Genomic DNA, 20,440 nt, shown 5'->3' with positions numbered 1-20,440 from the left:
CGACGCTTTGCATTGCACTTGGTGATGTATGGCTTGGATGCAGCTGCTCGGCCATGGAAACCCATTCCATGAAGCTCTCTGCGCACTGTTCTTGAGCTAATCTGAAGGCCACATGAAGTTTGGAGGTCTGTAGCGATTGACTCTGCAGAAAGTTGGCGACCTCTTCGCACTATGCGCCTCAGCATCCGCTGACCCCGCTCCGTCAGTTTACGTGGCCTACCACTTCGTGGCTGAGTTGCTGTCGTTCCCAAACACTTCCACGTTCTTATAATACAGCTGACAGTTGACTGTGGAATATTTAGGAGCGAGGAAATTTCACAACTGGATTTGTTGCACAGGTGGCATCCTATCACAGTTCCACGCTGGAATTCACTGAGCTCCTGAGAGCGACCCATTCTTTCACAAATGTTTGTAAAAACAGTCTGCATGCCTAGGTGCTTGATTTTATACACCTGTGGCCATGGAAGTGATTGGAACACCTGATTCTGATTATTTGGATGGGTGAGCGAATACTTTTGGCAATATAGTGTATCTGAGTTCAGTAGTTTAACATCTTTTGGGAAGAAGCTGTTTTTCTGTTTCTTCTGCCTAACAGACTGTGTCCAGGATGATACTTTTAGAATGTATTGTCTCACTCTCGTCTCATGATCACGCGCTCACTTCAAAACATAACTCAGCCTGCAGAAGTAAAACCACTGCTTTAGAGGAACTTCAGATCCTCCAGACTACCAGGAAAAAATATTTACCAATTACTTTTATTTTTAACCTTTTTTAGGAAGGAAATGAGTATACTGAAAACATGTTTTTGGACAAAAAAGCTTTTATTTTAAAAATATCATGTAGTAGACACATTGTACATATGAAAGTGGTACATGTAAGTCTGTCCTTTTCCATTTCTACAAAACTAATTAGCAAAACTAGTACAAAACCAATTAGGAAAATTAGAGTTTAGGTCAGGACTCTGTGCAGGCCAGTCAAGTTCCCCCACACCAAACTCGGTCATCCATGTCTTTATGTACCTTGCTTTGTAACTGATGTGCAGTCATGTTGGGACAGGAAGGGGTCATCGCCAAACTGTTCCCACAAAGTTGGGAGCATGAAATTGTCCAAAATGTCTTGGCATGCTGAAGCATTAAGAAATCCTTTCACTGGAACTAAGGGCCAAACCTAACCCCTGAAAAACAACACCTGAATTCAATTATATGGAGAAGTATCCCAAAACTTATAACAATATAGTGTAGTGTGTCAATATTAAAACACAACTGTTAAGTATATTTATAAAGAGATGATTTTTTTAAGGTAAAATGCTGGTGAAATGATTATTTTGCTATTTTTAATTAAGGCTACACAAATTTATAGAAATAAAATAAATCTTTAGACACATCTAACATATAGTGAAATGAAGGTGTCTAATTTACCAAAATTTAACAATTAATCAAATTTAACAGTGTGGACATTAAACAAGACAATTAATAATGAATATTTGATAAAAGGTCAATATCAGACAAAATCAATATGTTAATGTATAATATATAAATGTATATGCAGACATCCTGATAGTAAACATCCTTATTATATCCTACACAGGACTGCAAGCACATTCATGCTCATGAAAAATAAAATGAAAATATGAATACGTCTTATATTTCAGGCAGAAAGACCCCATATGCACAGTTACTCAATTACTTTGTGATCATCGGCTGACAAGGAGAAGCGCATTCTGTTTCCTGCCATAAGTGTGGTTGAATCTTGACAGGAGATAATCCAGCGATTTCACTGGAGGATATTTGTTTGAGCCATCACAACACGTAATGATGGCATCATCATCCGGCTGCACAAAGAACACCAACGACTGCCTTGCACTTGAGTCACCCACAGGAGGTAGTAGAACTCTGTGGACCTGAAACAGGGTTGTGTAACATTAAATATAAGATTAATGATGTAAGGTTAGTAGAAAACAAGGCTTTACTGTGAAAGAATGGCCATATTTACAGCAGACACAAACACGTCACTGGTCCACCTCTGCATCATATCTGCAATGTTGATCAGCACTGTTCCAGGGATACTTGGAGCTGAGATAAAGTCGTCTTTGCGATTTAATACCTAAAGGAGAAACATATGGCAAATTGAATATTTATTAATGTACTTGAAAGTCAGACAAAGGCATCAGCTTACTGCTTAGAACTGTTTAAGATCCAACAGTTTACTTAAAGGTGCAGTCTGTAATGTTTAAAATTGTAAGAATAATAGTAATAATAATAATAGTAGTAATAATAATAATAACAACAGGTAATGGTGTATCATGTTTCTGTTTTCTGGTCCTGAAATTAGCTCCACCCACATTTACAACAGCTCATCATGTGACCATGCACAGGTTTAACAAACTGACCAGGAAAGAATTATAATATTAATTGTACATGCCCATTATCTGGCTTACAGAAGAGGGCTCTTAAAATTACAAACTGCTCGCTTAGTAAAATGTACCAATGTCCCAAGAGCTGTAATATATACTGTAACTCATATGTCTAGTTTGCTGTAAAATCATTCTTACCTGCAGGCCTTCCTGTTGGCTCTGGAAGACTAGACTGATGCTGCCATAGTCTGAGTGCTCACCACAGCGGATCTGATCTTTCTTCACACTCTCAGTCTTCACCGGAGCGTAATACAGAGTGCGAAGGGTCGTGCCATTATCATCACCTTAATATTGATAGGAAGATCCTTTCAGTCATGACCGTCATTTACACTTCAGTCTCACAGTGGGACAGCGTGTGTCCTATGTTGTCCTATTCTAAGTGAATTCTGAAAGTTTGGTGCATGCAACAGTAGTCTTTGTCTGTTTTTATCTAAACAACACAAAAATGTGTGTGTGTGTGTGTTCAGCTTACCTCCAATGCCGTAGTGTTCTTTGAGAAAAAACTCTGAATCCAGGCCTAAACTTATAGCCATGACCCTCAGTACACGGAGAGACAGCTCCTTACAGCGTAGGAAAAAGTCGACTTTGATATCACGAAAGCCATCACAACCATCGGAGGGCCATTTCTAAGGAAGGTGAAGAACAAAACAATTAGTCTTTCTTAATATCCTTAATTATATATCACTAGCTGTTGCAGTGGTGTTTAAAATAAAAGGTAATTACAATATCAGGGTGCAGGGATGTAGTATTAAAGGCCTCCTTCAAGTCACCTGGACGTCGAGGATTTAAACTGTGGAAAGTAAAAGTGAATTTACACTTTAAATACTCAAATATTTCCAAGCTGGGTGTCTTTATATAAATGACAAAAGAGTCAGCTACCTTTCTGTTTCTGAGGACACCCAACCGTGATTAACTCTATTTGCGTAACTGCCCCTACTGAAGGGCCTTTTCTGTTCTTCGGGAAGCAGGAAAAACTTCTTAGAAATGTCCATGACACGATCCACCTAAAACAGACAAGAGATTTTCTGCAAACACTTTAAAACAAACCCAATCTGCAATGTCTTTTTAATTTCTCAAACTGAGAAAAACGTGAGATCAAATGGAAATACACACCTCTATTTGATCTATTCCAGTGTTTTTGAGATACACAAACCCCACTTCAGTGAAGGCCTTTCGAATTTCTTTGCCTAACTCTTGCAAGTTTTTCTCAGTGACGTCGCTGGTACCAAGTTTGTAGACAGCGAAGTCGACCACAGGTATGAATGCCATTGTCCTAAATTGTCCTACACAGCTGGTAAAGTGTGATAAAAAAAAAAATTCAAGCCAGGCCCCTCGATTCACAGTCACGTTTAGTAAATCATCTGTGGAGCGTGCCTGCAAGGGTTGAGAAATTAAGAAAATTAAATCAGTAGTCAGAACTCTCTAACACCATCCTCAGAACAATAACTGAGTACAGTTTCTTAGACAGGCAGAGTGTATGATAGGCACACTGGCATACATTTAGGCAGCTAGTGGGGCTCCAACAACTAACACAGACTTTTTTGGGTTTTCCTATTAATTTAATCACCCATCTGTTAATGACACCAAATATATTTGCCAAATATGACGCTCTCATTAAAATGTTTAAGTTCTGACCTGTTAAATCAAATTGTTCAAACTTTTTAAGAAATAATAAACAATTATTCCACAGTAATTTGACATTTCATGTATTTCTCATTTTTATTTTTTGTATTTCATGTCCATGGAGTCTCTTCAGATGTCATATGGGCACAGACTTACAATGCTGTAAAAAACATTACTTCTTTGGACCATTCTGAAGAGCTTAAAACTGTGTTAAGCTGAAGGTTATTGGATTGGATTACATTCTACCTGGTATCTGCATTGAACTTCCTCAACCAACTGAATGAACATTTTGGAAGGTTTGAGGCACAGAATAGGACACCAGCAAGAAAAGCAGTACCTCACTCGGATGAGCAGGCACTAACCCTTGAAACAACAGCCGTCCGCAGGATCTTAAAGAAGATCAACACCCGGAAGGCAGCTGAGCCAGATGGCATACCTGGGGGGCTGCTCAGGGAGTGTGCGGACCAGCTGGCCCTGGTTCTGATGGACATTTTTAACACCTCCTTGAACCAGGCCATTGTGCCATCCTGTTTCAATACAACCATAATCACACCAGTGCCAAAGAAATCCACTATAACCAGCCTAAATGATTATCGCCCCATCGCACTCACTCCTATTATGATGAAGTGCTTTGAGAGACTCATAAAGCAACATATGGTCTCCCAACTCCCCTACACATTCGACCCATGCCAGTTTGCTTATCGGCCTAACCGCTCCACAGAGGACGCCATCTCCACTGCAGTACACCTAAGCCTTCAGCATCTAGAGGAGAAGAATACACACGTGACAATGCTGTTTGTGGATTTTAGTCGAGCGTTCAACACGATCATCCCCCAGCATATGGTAACAAAACAGGGCTTTGATACTTCTTTGTGTAACTGGCTGTTAGACTTCCTCACCAATCGGACCCAGTCTGTGTGAGTGGGGAAGAACACTTCCTCGGTCATCATTCTGAGCACCGGCTCCCCACAGGGCTGCATCCTGAGCCCCCTTCTTTTCACCTTGATGACTCATGACTGCATTGCCGGGTCCACTGCAAACCACATCATCAAATATGCCGATGACACAACAGTAGTGGGCCTCAACAACAACGATGACGACAGGGCATATAGACAGGAGGTGGAACAGCTGGTGGAATGGTGTGGGAAGAACAACCTCTTCCTGAATGTTGATAAAACTAAGGAGATTATTGTGGACTTCAGGAAGAGCCAGCCACGCCACGCTCCGCTGCTAATTAACAACACAGCAGTGGAGATTGTGGGAAGCACCAGGTTCCTAGGGGTGCACATCAGACAGATTAACCTGGACTGAGAACATCACGTCTCTGGTGAAAAGAGCACAGCAGCGACTGCACTTTCTCCGCAGGATGAGAAGATCACATCTCCCCACTCTGATTCTTACCACTTTCTATCGAAGCACCATAGAGAGCACTTTGACAAACTGTATCTCTGTATGGTGTGGCAGCTGTAAAGCTGCAGACTGGAAGAGAGTGGTAAGGACAGCAGAGAAGATCATTGGGACTTCTCTCCCTTCAGTCCTGGAGACCGGACACAAACGCTGCCTGTCTCATGCCCTCAGCATCATCAGAGACTGCTCACACCCTCATCGAGGACTGTTTTCTCTGCTGACCTCTGGCAGGAGGTACCGCAGTCTGAAGTGCAGAACAGCCAGGTTCCGTAACAGTTTCATTCCACAGGCCATCAGAATCCTGAACTTAGTTTATACAATATAACAAGAATTTCAAATCATAGGTCTCTTGCTGTGTGAACCTACATGGTGTGTTACAACTCAATCGCTGTGGAATGTTATACAGTCTTGTTATAATAAACAGTATGAAAGTGCAATACATGGGCAATAAGTGCAATAGATATCATTCACTGGTATGTCTGTATAGAAATCATTTTAGTCTTGTTAGTGATATTCACATAGCACATGTACAGTATTTTTATTTGGGACTTCTAAGGTTTGTGCACTGTAATCCTATTCATATTTTATTTTATTTCATCTATTATTTTTATTCTATTTAGTCCTTTCTATTTTCATTACATATTCTACCTCTTCGCTACTTATTTTACCTCTCCTCTACCTTGCGAGCAATGAAAATGTAATTTTCGTTCATATGCATATTTGTGACATAAAAATGAATGACAAAGTTGAATCTGAACTTTGTCTTTCCTATAAATTTGCTGATTTTATATAAACTCTTCTGCAACAGGTAAACTGAATTTGCAATGCACACAGTAAATGCACAGGCTTCTACACGTACAGGTACTGTTATGATTACAATATATTAATAGATCCCTAATATCAGTGTCTTTATACTGCGTGATTAAAAATAATGACTTGTATAATGTTTGATGTTTTTTAATTATTTCTTGGCCCTACATCCTGCTCTTTTTATTTTGCCATTTACCACCATGATAACGATGTCGATACTGCTTAACCAAACAAAATGCAAAGAAATGCATTCAAATGCAAAAAAACAAAAAAGATACATTAAAACACTAACCTACGTGAAGATGACTATAAACAAACAGGTGGAAACAGGTGTTCGGAGAAATTCTGTTCCCCCGTTTCCCCTTGAGCTCGCAGGCTAAATGTTCTAACCTGTTTAATCAAATTGTTTTACCTTTTTAAGAAATATAAACAATTATTCCACAGTAATTTGACATTTCACATGACATGTCATGTATTTCTCATTTCTATTTTTGTATTTTATGTCCACAGAGTCTCTCTACAGCCAAAAGTTTTGAGAATGACACAAATATTAGTTTTCACAAAGTCTGCTGCTTCAGTTTTTATGATGGCAATTTACATATATTCCAGAATGTTATTGAAATTGCAATTTATTAAATTTAATTAAATTTATTAAATTAAATTTATTAAATTAAAAATTCCTTCCAGAAAGCCTTCCACAAAAGGACCAGCTGACATCATGTGAGTGATTTTCACGTTAACACTTATGAGAGTGTTGACCAGGACATGGCTGGAGATCACTCTGTCATGCTGATTAACTGACTGTAAGCTTTAAAAGGAGGACCGAAATCATTGTTCTTCCTCTGTTAACTATGGTTACCTGCAAGGAAACACGTGCAGCCATCATTGGGTTGCACAAAAAGGGATTCATGGGCAAGGATATCGATGCTAGTAAGATTTCACCTAATCAACCATTTATCGGATCATCAAGAACTTCAAGGAGAGAGGTTCAATTGTTGTGAAGAAGGCTTCACGGCACCTAAGAAAGTCCAGAAAGCACCAGGACCATCTCCTAATGTTGATTCAGTTACGGGATCGTGGCACCACAAGTGCAAAGCTTGCTCAGGAATGGCAGCAGACAGGTGAGAATCCATGTGCATGCACAGTGAGGTGAAGACTTTTGGAGGATGGCCTGGTGTCAAGAAGGGTAGCAAAGAAGCTACATCTCTCCAGGAAAAAAAAAAAAAAAAAAAAAAATCACGGAAAGACTGATATTCTGGAAAAGGTACAGGGATTGGACTGCTGAGGACAGAGGTATAGTAATTTTTTCTTATGAATCCCCATTCCGATTGTTTGGGGCATTCGGAAAAAAAGTTTGTCTGGAGAATAAAAGGTGAGCGCTACCATCAGTCCTGTGTCATACCAACAGTAAAGCATACTGAGACCATTCATGTGTGGGGTTGCTTTTCAGCCAAGGGAGTGGGCTTACTCACAATTTTGCCTGAGAACACAACCATGAATAAAGAATCGTACAAAAACATCCTCTGCAACTTCTCCCAACCATCCAAGAACAGTTTGGTGACGAACAATGCCTTTTTCAGCATGATGGAGCACCTTGCCATAAGGCAAAAGAGGTAACCAAGTGGCTTGGGAAACAAAACATCGAAATTATAGGTCAATAGCCAGGAAACTCCCCAGGCCTTAACCCCATTGAGAACTTGTGGTCAATCCTCAAGAGCTGGGTGGACAAACTAAAACCCACAAATTCCAAGCATTGATTATGCAAGAAATGGCTTTTATCTAATTGTCAATAAAAGCCTTTGATATTTATGAAATGCTTGTAATTATACTTCAGTATACCAGAGTAACATCTGACAAAAAGATCTAAAAACACTGAAGCAGCAGACTTTAAGAAAATTAATATTTGCGTCATTCTCGAAACTGTTGGCCACGACTGTGCTCTTCAACTGAACTTTACTGACAAACCAGACAACCACGGCACAAACTCTTTCAGTTTCACTTTTAAACGTTTCCACATATTCAGACTGATCAGGTTGCTGAACTAAGGCCTAGTCCACATGTACACTGGTATTTTTAGAAACGGAGTTTTTCCCTCCTTCGTTTAAAAAAAAAAAAAAATCTCGTTCACCTGAAAACGCAAAAACGTGGTCTGAAGCGCTGTCAAGAGCATGCAACACCAACAGGTGGCGCTATAATCTCAACCGTAAAGCCATGTTGGCCAATCAGAAGCCTGAGACGCCGACTTCACAAGCAGTGTTGCCAGATTATGCGCGTTTTCCGCCCACGCGTCTCACCGGGAAAAAGTACACTGGGCGGGTCGATAAAACCTGGGCTGTTTTTTTTTTTTTACTATAAACATGATATTTTATTAATTTTCTATTCAAACGATTAAATAAAAAGTGTAATATGTAATGTTGAGGTTTTAATTATATGGTTCAGTTTAGCCAATAAGGTTCAGGAGAGTCCTGTCCAGTCAGACTTCAGTCTTGCTTAGCGGGTTGTTGTAATCGTTCTACTCGTTAAACCGATATCACAAAGTTATTAACTGTTTGTTATTGTATTTGTATTAGTTACAACAGTGTGCATTTTGGGCCGGAATTTTTTATTTTTTTAAACGGGCGGGTTTTAAGCTGTAGTTGGGCTGGAAATCTTCAGGCCAATCTGGCAACCCTGTTCAAAAGCCAAAAATGTCTGGTTTCGCTGTCTACAGGATAACACTGAAACCGGAGTTTTTACAAAACTTCACCCTGGCAGAAGTTTTCAAAAAATGTTCGGTTTCAGTGACCTGATGCTGCGTTTGCGTGTGGACGAAAGGCCAAACCGCATAAAAAAGCTGCGGTTTTAAAAATATCCACGTTCGCGTGGACAGGGCCTAATAAGAGAGACATTTGATAGCCCACAAGTTTGTAAACAAAGAACTGTCCTACATAACCCGTAAAAATACCCATCAGAAATAATCTGCATAGTGTGATAACAAATGCACTTAAATTTACGAACATAATTGAAAGAGAGAGGAAAAAAAAACCACGACGTTACTGCTGTGTATTTAAGTAGAGATGGCTTATGAAAGAAAGTTAAGCCTAAAAACAGTAAAGTTTCCAAGGAAAGTACTTCATCAGCTCACAGCAAGTGTTTCTGTACCTAGATATTCAGGATAAGTTATATTTATCTTTAGCATGTAACGGATGTTACTCATCGTATGATGAGAAATACATGTCTTCTATCCATAAACAGCTATAAAATATATTCAACACGAATTCATATCTAAACAAAAGCAATCAGGGATTCAGAGAGGTCAATGGAGTCTCACCGCCAACTACAAAATTATAATGTAATTTATGGTTTCCTGATGCACAACGAGGCAGAGACGAAAATAAATAATGTACCTGTGAATGTTACGCAAGCGCAGACCTAAGAGGAAGTAGATCACACTCTCTCGCTCTCTCTCTCTCTCACTCTCTCTTCCTCTGTGTGCGTGTGTTCGTATTTCTAAGAAAAACAAGAAATATCAAATACAAGAATTAAATATAAACAGTATAACGTATACATTTACAAGTGTGCAAAGGCGCACAGGTATAGTTAAGGTCCGGTGTAAATAACGCACTTATTCCAAGTAAATAAATAAATAATATACATATGAATATTGGGCGTGTCCATTGATGGTTGGGCATCAGTCTAGTCACACTGATGAGATATTTGAGTTCAGTAGTTTAACATCTTTTGGGAAGAAGCTGTTTTTCCTGTTTCTTCTGCCTAACAGACTGTGTCCAGGATGATACTTTTAGAATGTATTGTCTCACAATCGTCTCATGATCACGCGCTCACTTCAAGACATAACTCAGCCTGCAGAAGTAAAACCACTGCTTTAGAGGAACTTCAGATCCTCCAGACTACCAGGAAAAAATATTTACCAATTACTTTTATTTTTAACCTTTTGTTAGGAAGGCAATGAGTATACTGAAAACACGTTTTTGCACAAAAAACAGCTTTTAAAAATATCATGCAGTAGACACATTGTACATATGAACCTGGTACATGCAAGTCTGTCCTTTTCCATTTCTACAAAACTAATTAGCAAAACTAGTACAAAATCAATTAGGAAAATTAGAGTTTAGGTCAGGTCTCTGTGCAGGCCAGTCAAGTTCCCCCACACCAAACTCGGTCATCCATGTCTTTATGTACCTTGCTTTGTAACTGATGTGCAGTCATGTTGGGACTGGAAGGGGTCATCGCCAAACTGTTCCCACAAAGTTGGGAGCATGAAATTGTCCAAAATGTCTTGGCATGCTGAAGCATTAAGAGTTCCTTTCACTGGAACTAAGGGGCCAAACCTAACCCCTGAAAAACAACACCTGAATTCAATTATATTGAAGTATCCCAAAACTTGGGTTAGGGTAATATACCGTAATATGTCAATATTAAAATACAACTGTTAAGTATATTTATAAATAGATGATTTTTTTAAGTTAAAATGCTGGTTGGTCTGACTAAAAATATTTTTCCCTGACTACTAATTATTTTACTATTTTTAATTAAGGCTAAACAAATTTACAGAAATAAAATAAATCTTTAGACACGTCTAACATATAGTGAAATATTGTAATGAAGGTCTCTAATTTACCAAAATTTAACAATTAGTCAAATTTAACAGTGTGGACATTAAAAAAGACAATTAATAATGAATATTTGATAAAAGCACATTCATTCTCATTAAAAATAAAATGAAAATATGAATATGGAAATAAAACCTCTAATTTTCCAGGCAGAAAGACCCCACATGCACAGTTACTAAATTACTTTGTGATCATCGGCTGACAAGGAGAAGCACATTTCTATTTCCTGCCATAAGTGTCGTTGAATCTTGACAGGAGATAATCCAGCGATTTCACTGGAGGATATTTGTTTGAGCCATCACAACACGTAATGATGGCATCATCATCCGGCTGCACAAAGAACACCAACGACTGCCTTGCACTTGAGTCACCCACAGGAGGTAGTAGAACTCTGTGGACCTGAAACAGGGTCGTGTAACATTAAATATAAGATTAATGATGTAAGGTTAGTAGAAAACAAGGCTTTACTGTGAAAGAATGGCCATATTTACAGCAGACACAAACACGTCACTGGTCCACCTCTGCATCATATCTGCAATGTTGATCAGCACTGTTCCAGGGATACTTGGGGCTGAGATAAACTCACCTTTGCGATTTAATACCTAAAGGAGAAACATATGGCAAATTGAATATTTATTAATGTACTTGAAAGTCAGACAAATGCATCAACTTACTGCTTAGAACTGTTTAAGATCCAACAGTTTACTTAAAGGTGCAGTCTGTAATGTTTAAAAGTGTAATAATAATAATAATAATAATAATAATAATAATAATAATAATAATAATAATGACAGGAAATGGTGTATCATGTTTCTGTTTTCTGGTCCTGAAATTAGCTCCACCCACATTTACAACAGCTTATCATGTGACCATGCACAGATTTAACAGGAAAAGAATTATAATATTAATTGTACATGCACTTTATCTGGCTTACAGAAGAGGGCTCTAAAAATTACAAACTGCTCCCTTAGTAAAATGTCCCAAGAGCTGTAATATATACTGTAACTTCTATGTCTAGTTTGCTGTGAAATCTTTCTTACCTGCAGGCCTTCCTGTTTGCCCTGGAAGACTAGACTGATGCTGCCATAGTCTGAGTGCTCACCACAGCGGATCTGATCTTTCTTCACACTCTCAGTCTTCACCGGGGCATAATACAGAGTGCGCAGGGTCGTGCCATTATTATCACCTTAATATTGATAGGAAGATCCGTCACCCAAGAGATCAGGGTTTGGGCTTGTTAATCTTTGAGTCATTGCAGAGAGACACTTCACTGAGTTTAAACATTTTTTATGCATGACCGAGATTCACTTGTGTCAGAAGATTCAGTGGGTCAGGGTCAGAGTTAGCAAATCTTTCAGTCCTGACCAGGATCCTGATCATTCCTTTTTTTTTTCCTCAGTATGTTGGGGTTCAGGCAATTGAATCTTTCTGTCATAATGGAGATTCACTCCTATCATGGCCAGGTCAGGGTCTGAGTTAGTGATTTCTTAGGTCACGGCAGAGATTGACTCGTGTCATTCAGCAGGTCAGTTTTAAGATTTTTTAACACTTCAGTCACACATCGGGTCAGCATGTGTCATATGTTGTCCTATTCCAAGTGAATACTGACAGTTCGGTGCATGCAACAGTAAACTTTGTCTGTTTTTTTCTAAACGACACAAAAATGTGTGTGTGTGTTCAGCTTACCTCCAATGCCGTAGTGTTCTTTGAGAAAAAACTCTGAATCCAGGCCTAAACTGAGAGCCATGACCCTCAGTACACGGAGAGACAGCTCCTTACAGCGTAGGAAAAAGTCGACTTTGATATCACGAAAGCCATCACAACCATCGGAGGGCCATTTCTAAGCAAGGTGAAGAACATAGCAATTAGTTTCCTTCTTAATATCCTCAAATATACACTGCCTGTCCAAAAAAGTGTCACCACCTGGATTTAACTAAGCAAATGGCTAAGAGCCTCCCAATAGATAATTACTGCTTGGACGATTATGTTTCAGCTGGCAACAAGTTATTTAACCCTAACTGAAGCAAGGAGTAGCTTCTCATTTCCTAAACAACCATGTTGGAATACACATCCTGTGGTCGTGGAAAAGACGTTAATCTGTTTCAGAAGGGTGGCATGAATCAAGCAAAGAAAACATTAAGAAAATTGCTGAAACTAATAAAATTGGGTTAAGAACTGTCCAACGCATTATTAAAAACTGAAGGATAGTGGGGAACCATCATCTTCAAGGAAGAAATGTGGTCAGAAAAAATCCTGAATGCTCGTGATCGGCAATCACTTAAACGTTTGGTGAAATCAAATCGTAAAAAAACAACAGTAGAACTCACAGCTATGTTTAATACTGAAAGTAAGAGCATATCCAGACGCACAGTGCGGAGGGAACTGAAGGGATTGGGACTAAACAGCTGTGTAGCCTTAAGAAGACCACTTATCAGTGAAGCTAATCGGAAGAAAAGGCTTCAATTTGCTAGGGAGCGTAAAGATTGGACTCTGGAGCAATGGAAGAAGGTCATGTGGTCTGATGAGTCCAGATTTACCCTGTTCCAGAGTGATGGGCGCATCAAGGTAAGAAGAGAGGCGAATGAAGTGATGCACCCATCATGCCTAGTGCTTACCGTACAAGCCTGTGGGGGCAGTGCTATGATCTGGGGTTGCTGCAGTTGGTCAGGTCTAGCTTCAGCAACATTATGTGCCCAAAGAATGAGGTCAGCTGACTACCTGAATATACTGAATGACCAGGTTATTCCTTGAATGGATGTTTTCTTCCCTGATGGCATGGGCATATTCCAAGATGACAATGCCAGGATTCATCGGGCTCAAATTGAGTGGTTCAGGGAGCATGAGACATCATTTTCACACATGGATTGGCCACCACAGAGTTGGACTGTGAATAGACCCCATTGAGAATCTTTGGGATGTGCTGAAGAAGACTTTGCGCAGTGGTCCGAATCTCCCATCACCAATACAAGACCTTGGCGAAAAATTAATGCAAATAATTAATGCAAAAAATTAAAGAACAATTAAACTCTGGACGGGAATAAATGTTGTGACATAGCAGAAGCTTATCGAAACGATGCCACAGCGAATGAGTGCTGTAATCAAAGCTACAGGTGGTCCAACAAAATATTAGTGTGTGAGACCTTTTTTTTTTTTGGACAGGCAGTATATATCACTAGCTGTTGTAGTGGTGTTTAAAATGAGAGAGAATTACAATATCAGGGTGCAGGGATGTAGTATTAAAGGCCTCCTTCAAGTCACCTGGACGTCGAGGATTTAAACTGTGGAAAGTAAAAGTGAATTTACACTTTAAATGATCATAATTATTATATTTCCAAGCTGGATGTCATTTATATAAATGACAGAAGAGTCTACCTTTCTGTTTCTGAGGACACCCAACCGTGATTAACTCTACTTGTGTAACTGCCCCTACTGAAGGGCCTTTTCTGTTCTTCAGGAAGCAGGAAGAATTTCTTAGAAATGTCCATGACACGATCCACCTAAAACAGACAAGAGATTTTCTGCAAACACTTTAAAACAAACCCAATCTGTATGTATGTCTTTATAATTTCACAAATTGAGAAAAACTTGAGATCAAATGGAAATACACACCTCCTTCTGATCTATTCCAGTGTTTTTGAGATACACAAACCCCACTTCAATGAAGGCCTTTCGAATTTCTTTGCCTAACTCTTGCAAGTTCTTGTCAGTGACGTCGCTGGTACCAAGTTTGTAGACAGCGAAGTCGACCACAGGTATGAATTCCATCGTCCAAAAAAATTGTAGGCTAAACACAGCTGGTAAAGTTTTTTTTTTTTGAAGTTCTTTTTTTATTTTGTCTAAAGAGAGCAGACACAGTGACAGATAAAGCATTAACAATGTGCAATCTTTAAAGGAGGAGGAAAAGAAGAAAAAAAAGACAGCAGTGTGGTCAAAATCAAAACAATATTACCATCATGTAGACAGTTAAGGATACTTAATAAATTTACAATCAATGCCAAGACAATTCAAAGGAGTTACCCATATCTTCTGAAATGATTTAGATTTACCTTTCAATATATATCCAATCTTTTCCATAAGTATAGTATCTTTAATCAAGATTATCCAGTCCTCGATAAGAGGGGGTTCCGTCCCGATCCATTTATTCATAATTAATTTCCTCCCCAACATAAGCAAGGATTTAAAGACATCTGAATGTTCCGAAAAGGAGGAGGGCAAAACACCCAGCAGGCAAATTAACGGGGAAGCCGTGACCTTCTGTTTACATATTATAGATAGTTTATCACAAACACCATTCCAGAAGTCAGCAATCATAGGGCATTCCCAGAGACAATGAAAGAATATGCCGATATAGTTATTGCATTTGGGACATTGGGGTGATGCAGTATTATTTATTTTGCTATATTTATTTGGAGCTATATAAGCTCTGTGTACAATATTAAAGTGCATTTCTTTAAATTTATTGCAGACTGAGATATTTAAGGGTAGTCTAATAATGTCTTCCCAGACATTTTCGTCAATGTACAGCTAGTAAAGTTTGATAAAAATGAAAAATCAAGCCGATACTGCTTAACCAAACAAAATAAAAACAATAAAAAAATTTTTTAAAAAACACTACGAGAGGATGAATATAAACAATGGGGTCATATACAGTATTACACATACCGGTACCGGAGGTTTTAAAAATAAAATTAATGTAGAGAATATTTCAAATTATTACATATAAGATCCATATCTTACTTTCATATAAAAATGCAGCTCACGTATTATCAAGAAACACCTACGCACGCGCACACACACGCACTCGTAGAAGCGTGCACTGCTACCGAACTTTACTGACACACTAAACTACGCCACGCCGCTGGCCCCGCCCTCTCCGTCTTGCTCAGCAAATCACATCGGCCCTGTCACAACTCGAACCGTATAGGAAACACGATCTGCGCATGTGCGGAAACTCAGTCTTTGTTCTGCGCATGCGCTAGCTGCTGCCGCTTTTGCAGAGGGTTTTTTTGAGGGGGGGATACAAACGTCATTTTTGAACATCATAAAGACTGGTTTACTATTAGTATATTTACATTTATGAATATAGAATTTAGCCAGTGGTGGGCCGTCAGGGCCAGCAAGGCCTTCTCTGCTGGCCTAAACAGCAGGGATCTGAATCACTGACTTGCATTTTAATACATTAAATATATTTTTCCATGAATGTGTATTAAATTATTCCCAATAGTCTATTCTCTACATTTCATAGCTTTTCTCTTGGTTGCACTGCTTCCATTAGTGTATATTTATTGTATTTATCCAACCATATTTCAGCTAGTGGCTGGCATCATGTGTTGCCAGGGTGAAAGAAATCTGCCTTAAGGCCTTCAGAATCAATAGTGCAGGCGCCCGTAGCTTAAAATAAGTGGCAATGAAATTGTTACATTAACCAATCAGATTTCGAGTTGGCGTCACTGGGGCCATCTAGCAGGCATACGATTACATTAGCAATTTCCCGTCCTTTGATTGGATAATTGGAGTAGTCAGAGGCAGCGAACCGCACAAACTAAATAAAATATATATCTATTTTAACTCACAATGGCTGACAGAGGAGAAGAAATCGATTTGGTCACAGACATCCTTACAAATGCATTTGTAAAGGCAGACTGTAATAAAATTGACTATTGTCCTCTGATCCTCGCTCTGCGACGCCACGGTCTGCGGACTGAAGAACGCGCTGAAGGACGGGGAGGAGCCGAAGTCTGCCGCCGTTTTTATATGAAATTCAAAGGGGACTGAGGCGATCACAAATTTGTGTACAGTTTATGGAGACTTGCAGAATTTTAGAAGGGCTGAGTAGAAATGTTAGGGGGGATACCCCCTAAAAATGGTCTAGCGACGCCCATGGTCAAGAGCACCAAATTCCTTGGTTTTCACCTGGCGGAGGACCTCACTTGATCACTCAACACCAGCTCCATCACCAAGAAAGCGCAGCAGTGTCTCATCTTCCACCTCCCATCCTGACCACCTTCTACAGACCACCATGTACTGCGTCAGCTATATATGGTTGAAGTGAAAATATAGCTTCTTTGACTTTTTTGCTTTGATTTAGAATTTTAAATGTCACTTCTTTGGCTTTAGGAAGGATTGCATATGCTAAATATCACTTTCTTATTTTCTTTGCCTCTTCTTTACTAAATTTTTGAAGAACATATTTTCTTTTCAGTTGACTGGGTAAGTATTGTTTTGCTAATACTTTTCTAATAAACTTATTTGTAAATTGTTTGCTCTTTAAAGTTGTACCTTTAATACAGAGTGATCTCATTTATGGTACAGTATTAAAGTAAAACACAAACTGTTGAATCATTGTTTGAAGGGGTAATGGGATGGCCTTCATTACTTTGTTGTATTTTCTAATTGAGCATTGTAGATTAAATTTATCACACAAATCACTATAATATAAAAAATTACCATAATTATCCATCAAATACGATATTGCCCATATTCCTTTTTCCATCCAAGTCCCTACACACAGTGATTACTAAGAATACATCTATTGTTCCACAGGGGTGTATTATGTGGAGTAAAATTGTGTTTAAATATTAAGTTCCAGGATTAAAGAACCTGCTGATGAAAATCTGATAGTTTCCCAGGCAATTTTTGTAAATCATAATCACAGCACAATAAAAAATCAATTCCACCCAGTTTTCCAAAAATCACATTAGGGATGTTAAACCAGAAGGAGTCCTTATTACTAACAAAGGAATTCAACCATGTCAACTTTAGTACACCATTCATCACAGAAAAATCTATAACATTCATGCCACCTTCCTCAATACTCTTAATCATATCAACTTTCCTAATGTAATGGCATTTTTCTTTCCAAATAAAGTTGAAGTTTGTTTTGTTCAATAAATTAGATATTATATTTGAAATCCCTAATGAATAAGCTGGATAAATACCTCTGGATATACTCTCCATCTTGGACAGCAAAACTGCCAAATACAGTTATATCCCTTCGTAGCAATAATTTTCTAAGAATATTTTCTTTCTCTCTTATTTCATTATTTTAGGTGACTGTAATATCTAAATATTTAACTTTTGTTTTAAGACTTATGTTACTGATTAAGCGAGCTTGCTGTTTATCCAAAGCAAGAATTTCATACTTATTAATATTTAACGTAACACCTGACGCTTTAGAAAATTGATGAATTAAATCTAATGCTGTAACAATTTTTTTTTTTCAATAAAGTTGTATCGTCTGCAAATTGAATTGTTAAGATGTGTTTCCCCAATATGTTAAAGCCTACAGATCCACTGTTCTCCACCATAATGGACTGTATGGACTTTACCATAATGAATTCAGCAACCATTATAAAAAGTAAAGGAGAGCTGTTACACCCTTGCCTAATGCCCTTCTTAACTGAAAATCTTGGGCAAGTGCCATGTTCTAAAGATACACAACTATTAATATCATTATAATGTATAGTAATTAGATTACTAATTCTGACCAAAACCAAAACAGGCCTTTTCCATTCGAGCTGCTATAATTCCCAATAATAAATTGTAGTCGGTGTTTAAAGGTGTAATGGGTTTTAAATTATTTAGTAATCTCGTCTTTGCCCTGTTTAGGAATTAGTATTCTTAGGCCTTGCTTCATACTTGTTAGTAATTCTTTCCTTTCTAAGCATTCTTGAATCGCTTTGAATAACAAATGTCTAATGTCTTTCCAGAAGAACCTATGAAATTCAGCCCCTCTGAGCCAGGAGCCATTTATTCAAAGACAGTTTGACAGCTCTCATCCAATTCTTTTATTCTTAAATCAGACTAACAAAATTCTTTAAATGCGTCATACATTTTGACTATCACCTTTTAAAACCACCATTAACCAATGACCTTGATCATCTGACCTTGATCATCTGTAATTATGTCACCTGAAAACCTATTAAAACAGTTTGTCACACCAACACCAACTTTCACACTGCCTATTGTCTTCATGGACACTGTTCAGACCTGCGGCAGTTTGCCAGCACAGGTGTGTGGCCTTCTGAAGCTCGCAATAGACCTGCTCGTCACCAGAACAAGCGGTATGACATGTTTCAGAGGATATGTATAGAAAAAACATAAAACCATACCGTGTGATCTATAGGTTGCTTGCCAACTGACAGTGTTTGTTATAACGTTACAGATGCAGTGTCCAGTGCAGGCCTGTGAACAGACATCACTTTTTTCCAGATTCTCCCACTCAAGTTACTGAGGAGAATTTGGTATGTAAAAGTCTCAATATGAGAAAACTCCTTGCTATCCTCTAAACACTTTAGTTATTGCTTAAATTATACTGCCATGAATGCAGACTGTTAATGGATATTTTATTCAACATGTTGTTCCCATTGGGCCCAGCACTTCTGTCAAGCATGGTCCCCACACCAAACAAACATTCACTGTGCTTGTGGTCCCTTAGTCACCACCACTCCACAGCCCAGCAGAACTCCAGCCTCTGTAATAGTCCATTAGCCAAGCAGTGTTCCTTCAACTTCAGCATTTCAACCACATGCATACGTTAGGTGAGTGGAAGGCCAACACTTGCAGAAATTGTGGTCGTTATAGGACATCAGTAACTGGACATAGCCAGTACAAGGGCAGAATTTTGAATTTCTATACATATGTATAAAAAAGCCATAATTTGCATCGAATTAAATCACCAATATCAGTACACTACACATGAGTAAAATCATTTTGATGGCAGGAATGTTTCTGTAGACTAACAGATGTCGTTTCAAAACTGAGTGCAATATTTATTTTTTGTCTGTGGTGGGATTCGAACCGTATCAGTACTGATGGCAGGGGGACTTCAGTTTTTTGTGAAGTTTGCCTGAAAAAAGCATGTTTGTTGGAGAAAAATACAAAACAAGCACATATAAATCATATATGGCACTCTCTCTCTCATTTTCAAGATTCTCTCAAGGCTATGCTCTCTGAATCTCATGTCTGAGTCTCATTCAGCAAACCTCCCTGAGTGCTGGTACAGTGGCAGCAGAGCAAATACAGACTTCTTGGTCAGAATTGAACCCAAAGAAGTATATCACAGGGTGTGTTATGTCCTCTGTGATATTCCCAGCCCTGCTTACAGAGCGAATGCTGTGAAGACACCCTAGTGAAGGCAGTTCTGTTTCAAAAATGTCTTGTGCTGCTTTCACAACACACTGGAGGACTTTTTTAAAATCAGGTTTGGTAATGCTGATTTTTGCATTTAATTTATTCTGAATCAAATATAAGAAAAAGGGGGTGTGTAAGAAAAACTGTTGTGTAAAATAGCTAGCAATGTGCACTCAAGTGGCCATCTGTTAATCAAGGTGTGGATTGTGTAGTGGAAACTAGACAATTAATAATGAATTTGTGATAAAAGGTCAATATCAGACTAATTCAAGATAGTTATATAAATGTATATGCAGACATGCTGATGGTAAACATAGGTAGGTAGGTAGGTAGGTAGGATACTGTATCCTACACATTACTACAAGTGCAGTCATGCTCATGAAAAATAAAGTTACTTACTAAATTACTTTGTGATAATGCGCTCACAAGGAGAAGAACATTT

The 20,440-nt window shown here is 38.6% G+C and overlaps 2 protein-coding genes across 8 annotated transcripts; both read right to left on the bottom strand.

The window, feature by feature from the left end:
- Positions 1-793: 793 nt before the first annotated feature.
- On the bottom strand, positions 794-11,136 carry LOC131370677 (uncharacterized). 5 transcript variants are annotated; one of them, XM_058418079.1, is made up of 11 exons: positions 11,002-11,136; positions 10,436-10,591; positions 9,640-9,742; positions 3,527-3,704; positions 3,293-3,417; positions 3,137-3,203; positions 2,886-3,039; positions 2,552-2,697; positions 1,993-2,103; positions 1,687-1,900; positions 794-1,174 (listed from the first exon to the last, which is right to left on the bottom strand). In XM_058418079.1, the coding sequence occupies exons 1-10, from the start codon at positions 11,030-11,032 to the stop codon at positions 1,694-1,696; spliced, it is 1,278 nt and encodes a 425-aa protein (XP_058274062.1). In that variant the 5' UTR covers positions 11,033-11,136; the 3' UTR covers positions 794-1,174; positions 1,687-1,693. The 5 variants fall into 5 exon arrangements, with proteins under 5 accessions (XP_058274062.1, XP_058274061.1, XP_058274065.1 ...); XM_058418078.1 differs by having other exon boundaries at positions 794-1,900; XM_058418082.1 differs by lacking the exons at positions 10,436-10,591; positions 11,002-11,136 and adding an exon at positions 9,888-10,077 and having other exon boundaries at positions 795-1,900.
- On the bottom strand, positions 10,155-15,731 carry LOC131370676 (uncharacterized). 3 transcript variants are annotated; one of them, XM_058418076.1, is made up of 9 exons: positions 15,604-15,697; positions 14,913-15,053; positions 14,476-14,702; positions 14,239-14,363; positions 14,078-14,144; positions 12,553-12,706; positions 11,907-12,052; positions 11,358-11,468; positions 10,155-11,265 (listed from the first exon to the last, which is right to left on the bottom strand). In XM_058418076.1, exons 2-9 carry the CDS (start codon positions 15,031-15,033, stop codon positions 11,086-11,088), a joined length of 1,131 nt encoding a protein of 376 aa, XP_058274059.1. In that variant the 5' UTR covers positions 15,034-15,053; positions 15,604-15,697; the 3' UTR covers positions 10,155-11,085. The 3 variants fall into 3 exon arrangements, with proteins under 3 accessions (XP_058274059.1, XP_058274060.1, XP_058274058.1); XM_058418077.1 differs by lacking the exon at positions 14,913-15,053 and having other exon boundaries at positions 15,604-15,731; XM_058418075.1 differs by lacking the exon at positions 15,604-15,697 and having other exon boundaries at positions 14,913-15,512.
- Positions 15,732-20,440: the final 4,709 nt, after the last annotated feature.

Source organism: Hemibagrus wyckioides, linkage group LG20 (genome assembly GCF_019097595.1).
Source record: "Hemibagrus wyckioides isolate EC202008001 linkage group LG20, SWU_Hwy_1.0, whole genome shotgun sequence".
Lineage (NCBI taxonomy): Eukaryota > Metazoa > Chordata > Actinopteri > Siluriformes > Bagridae > Hemibagrus > Hemibagrus wyckioides.
Note: the sequence above shows the minus strand (reverse complement) of the source record. Positions and strands in the feature narration are given on the sequence as shown.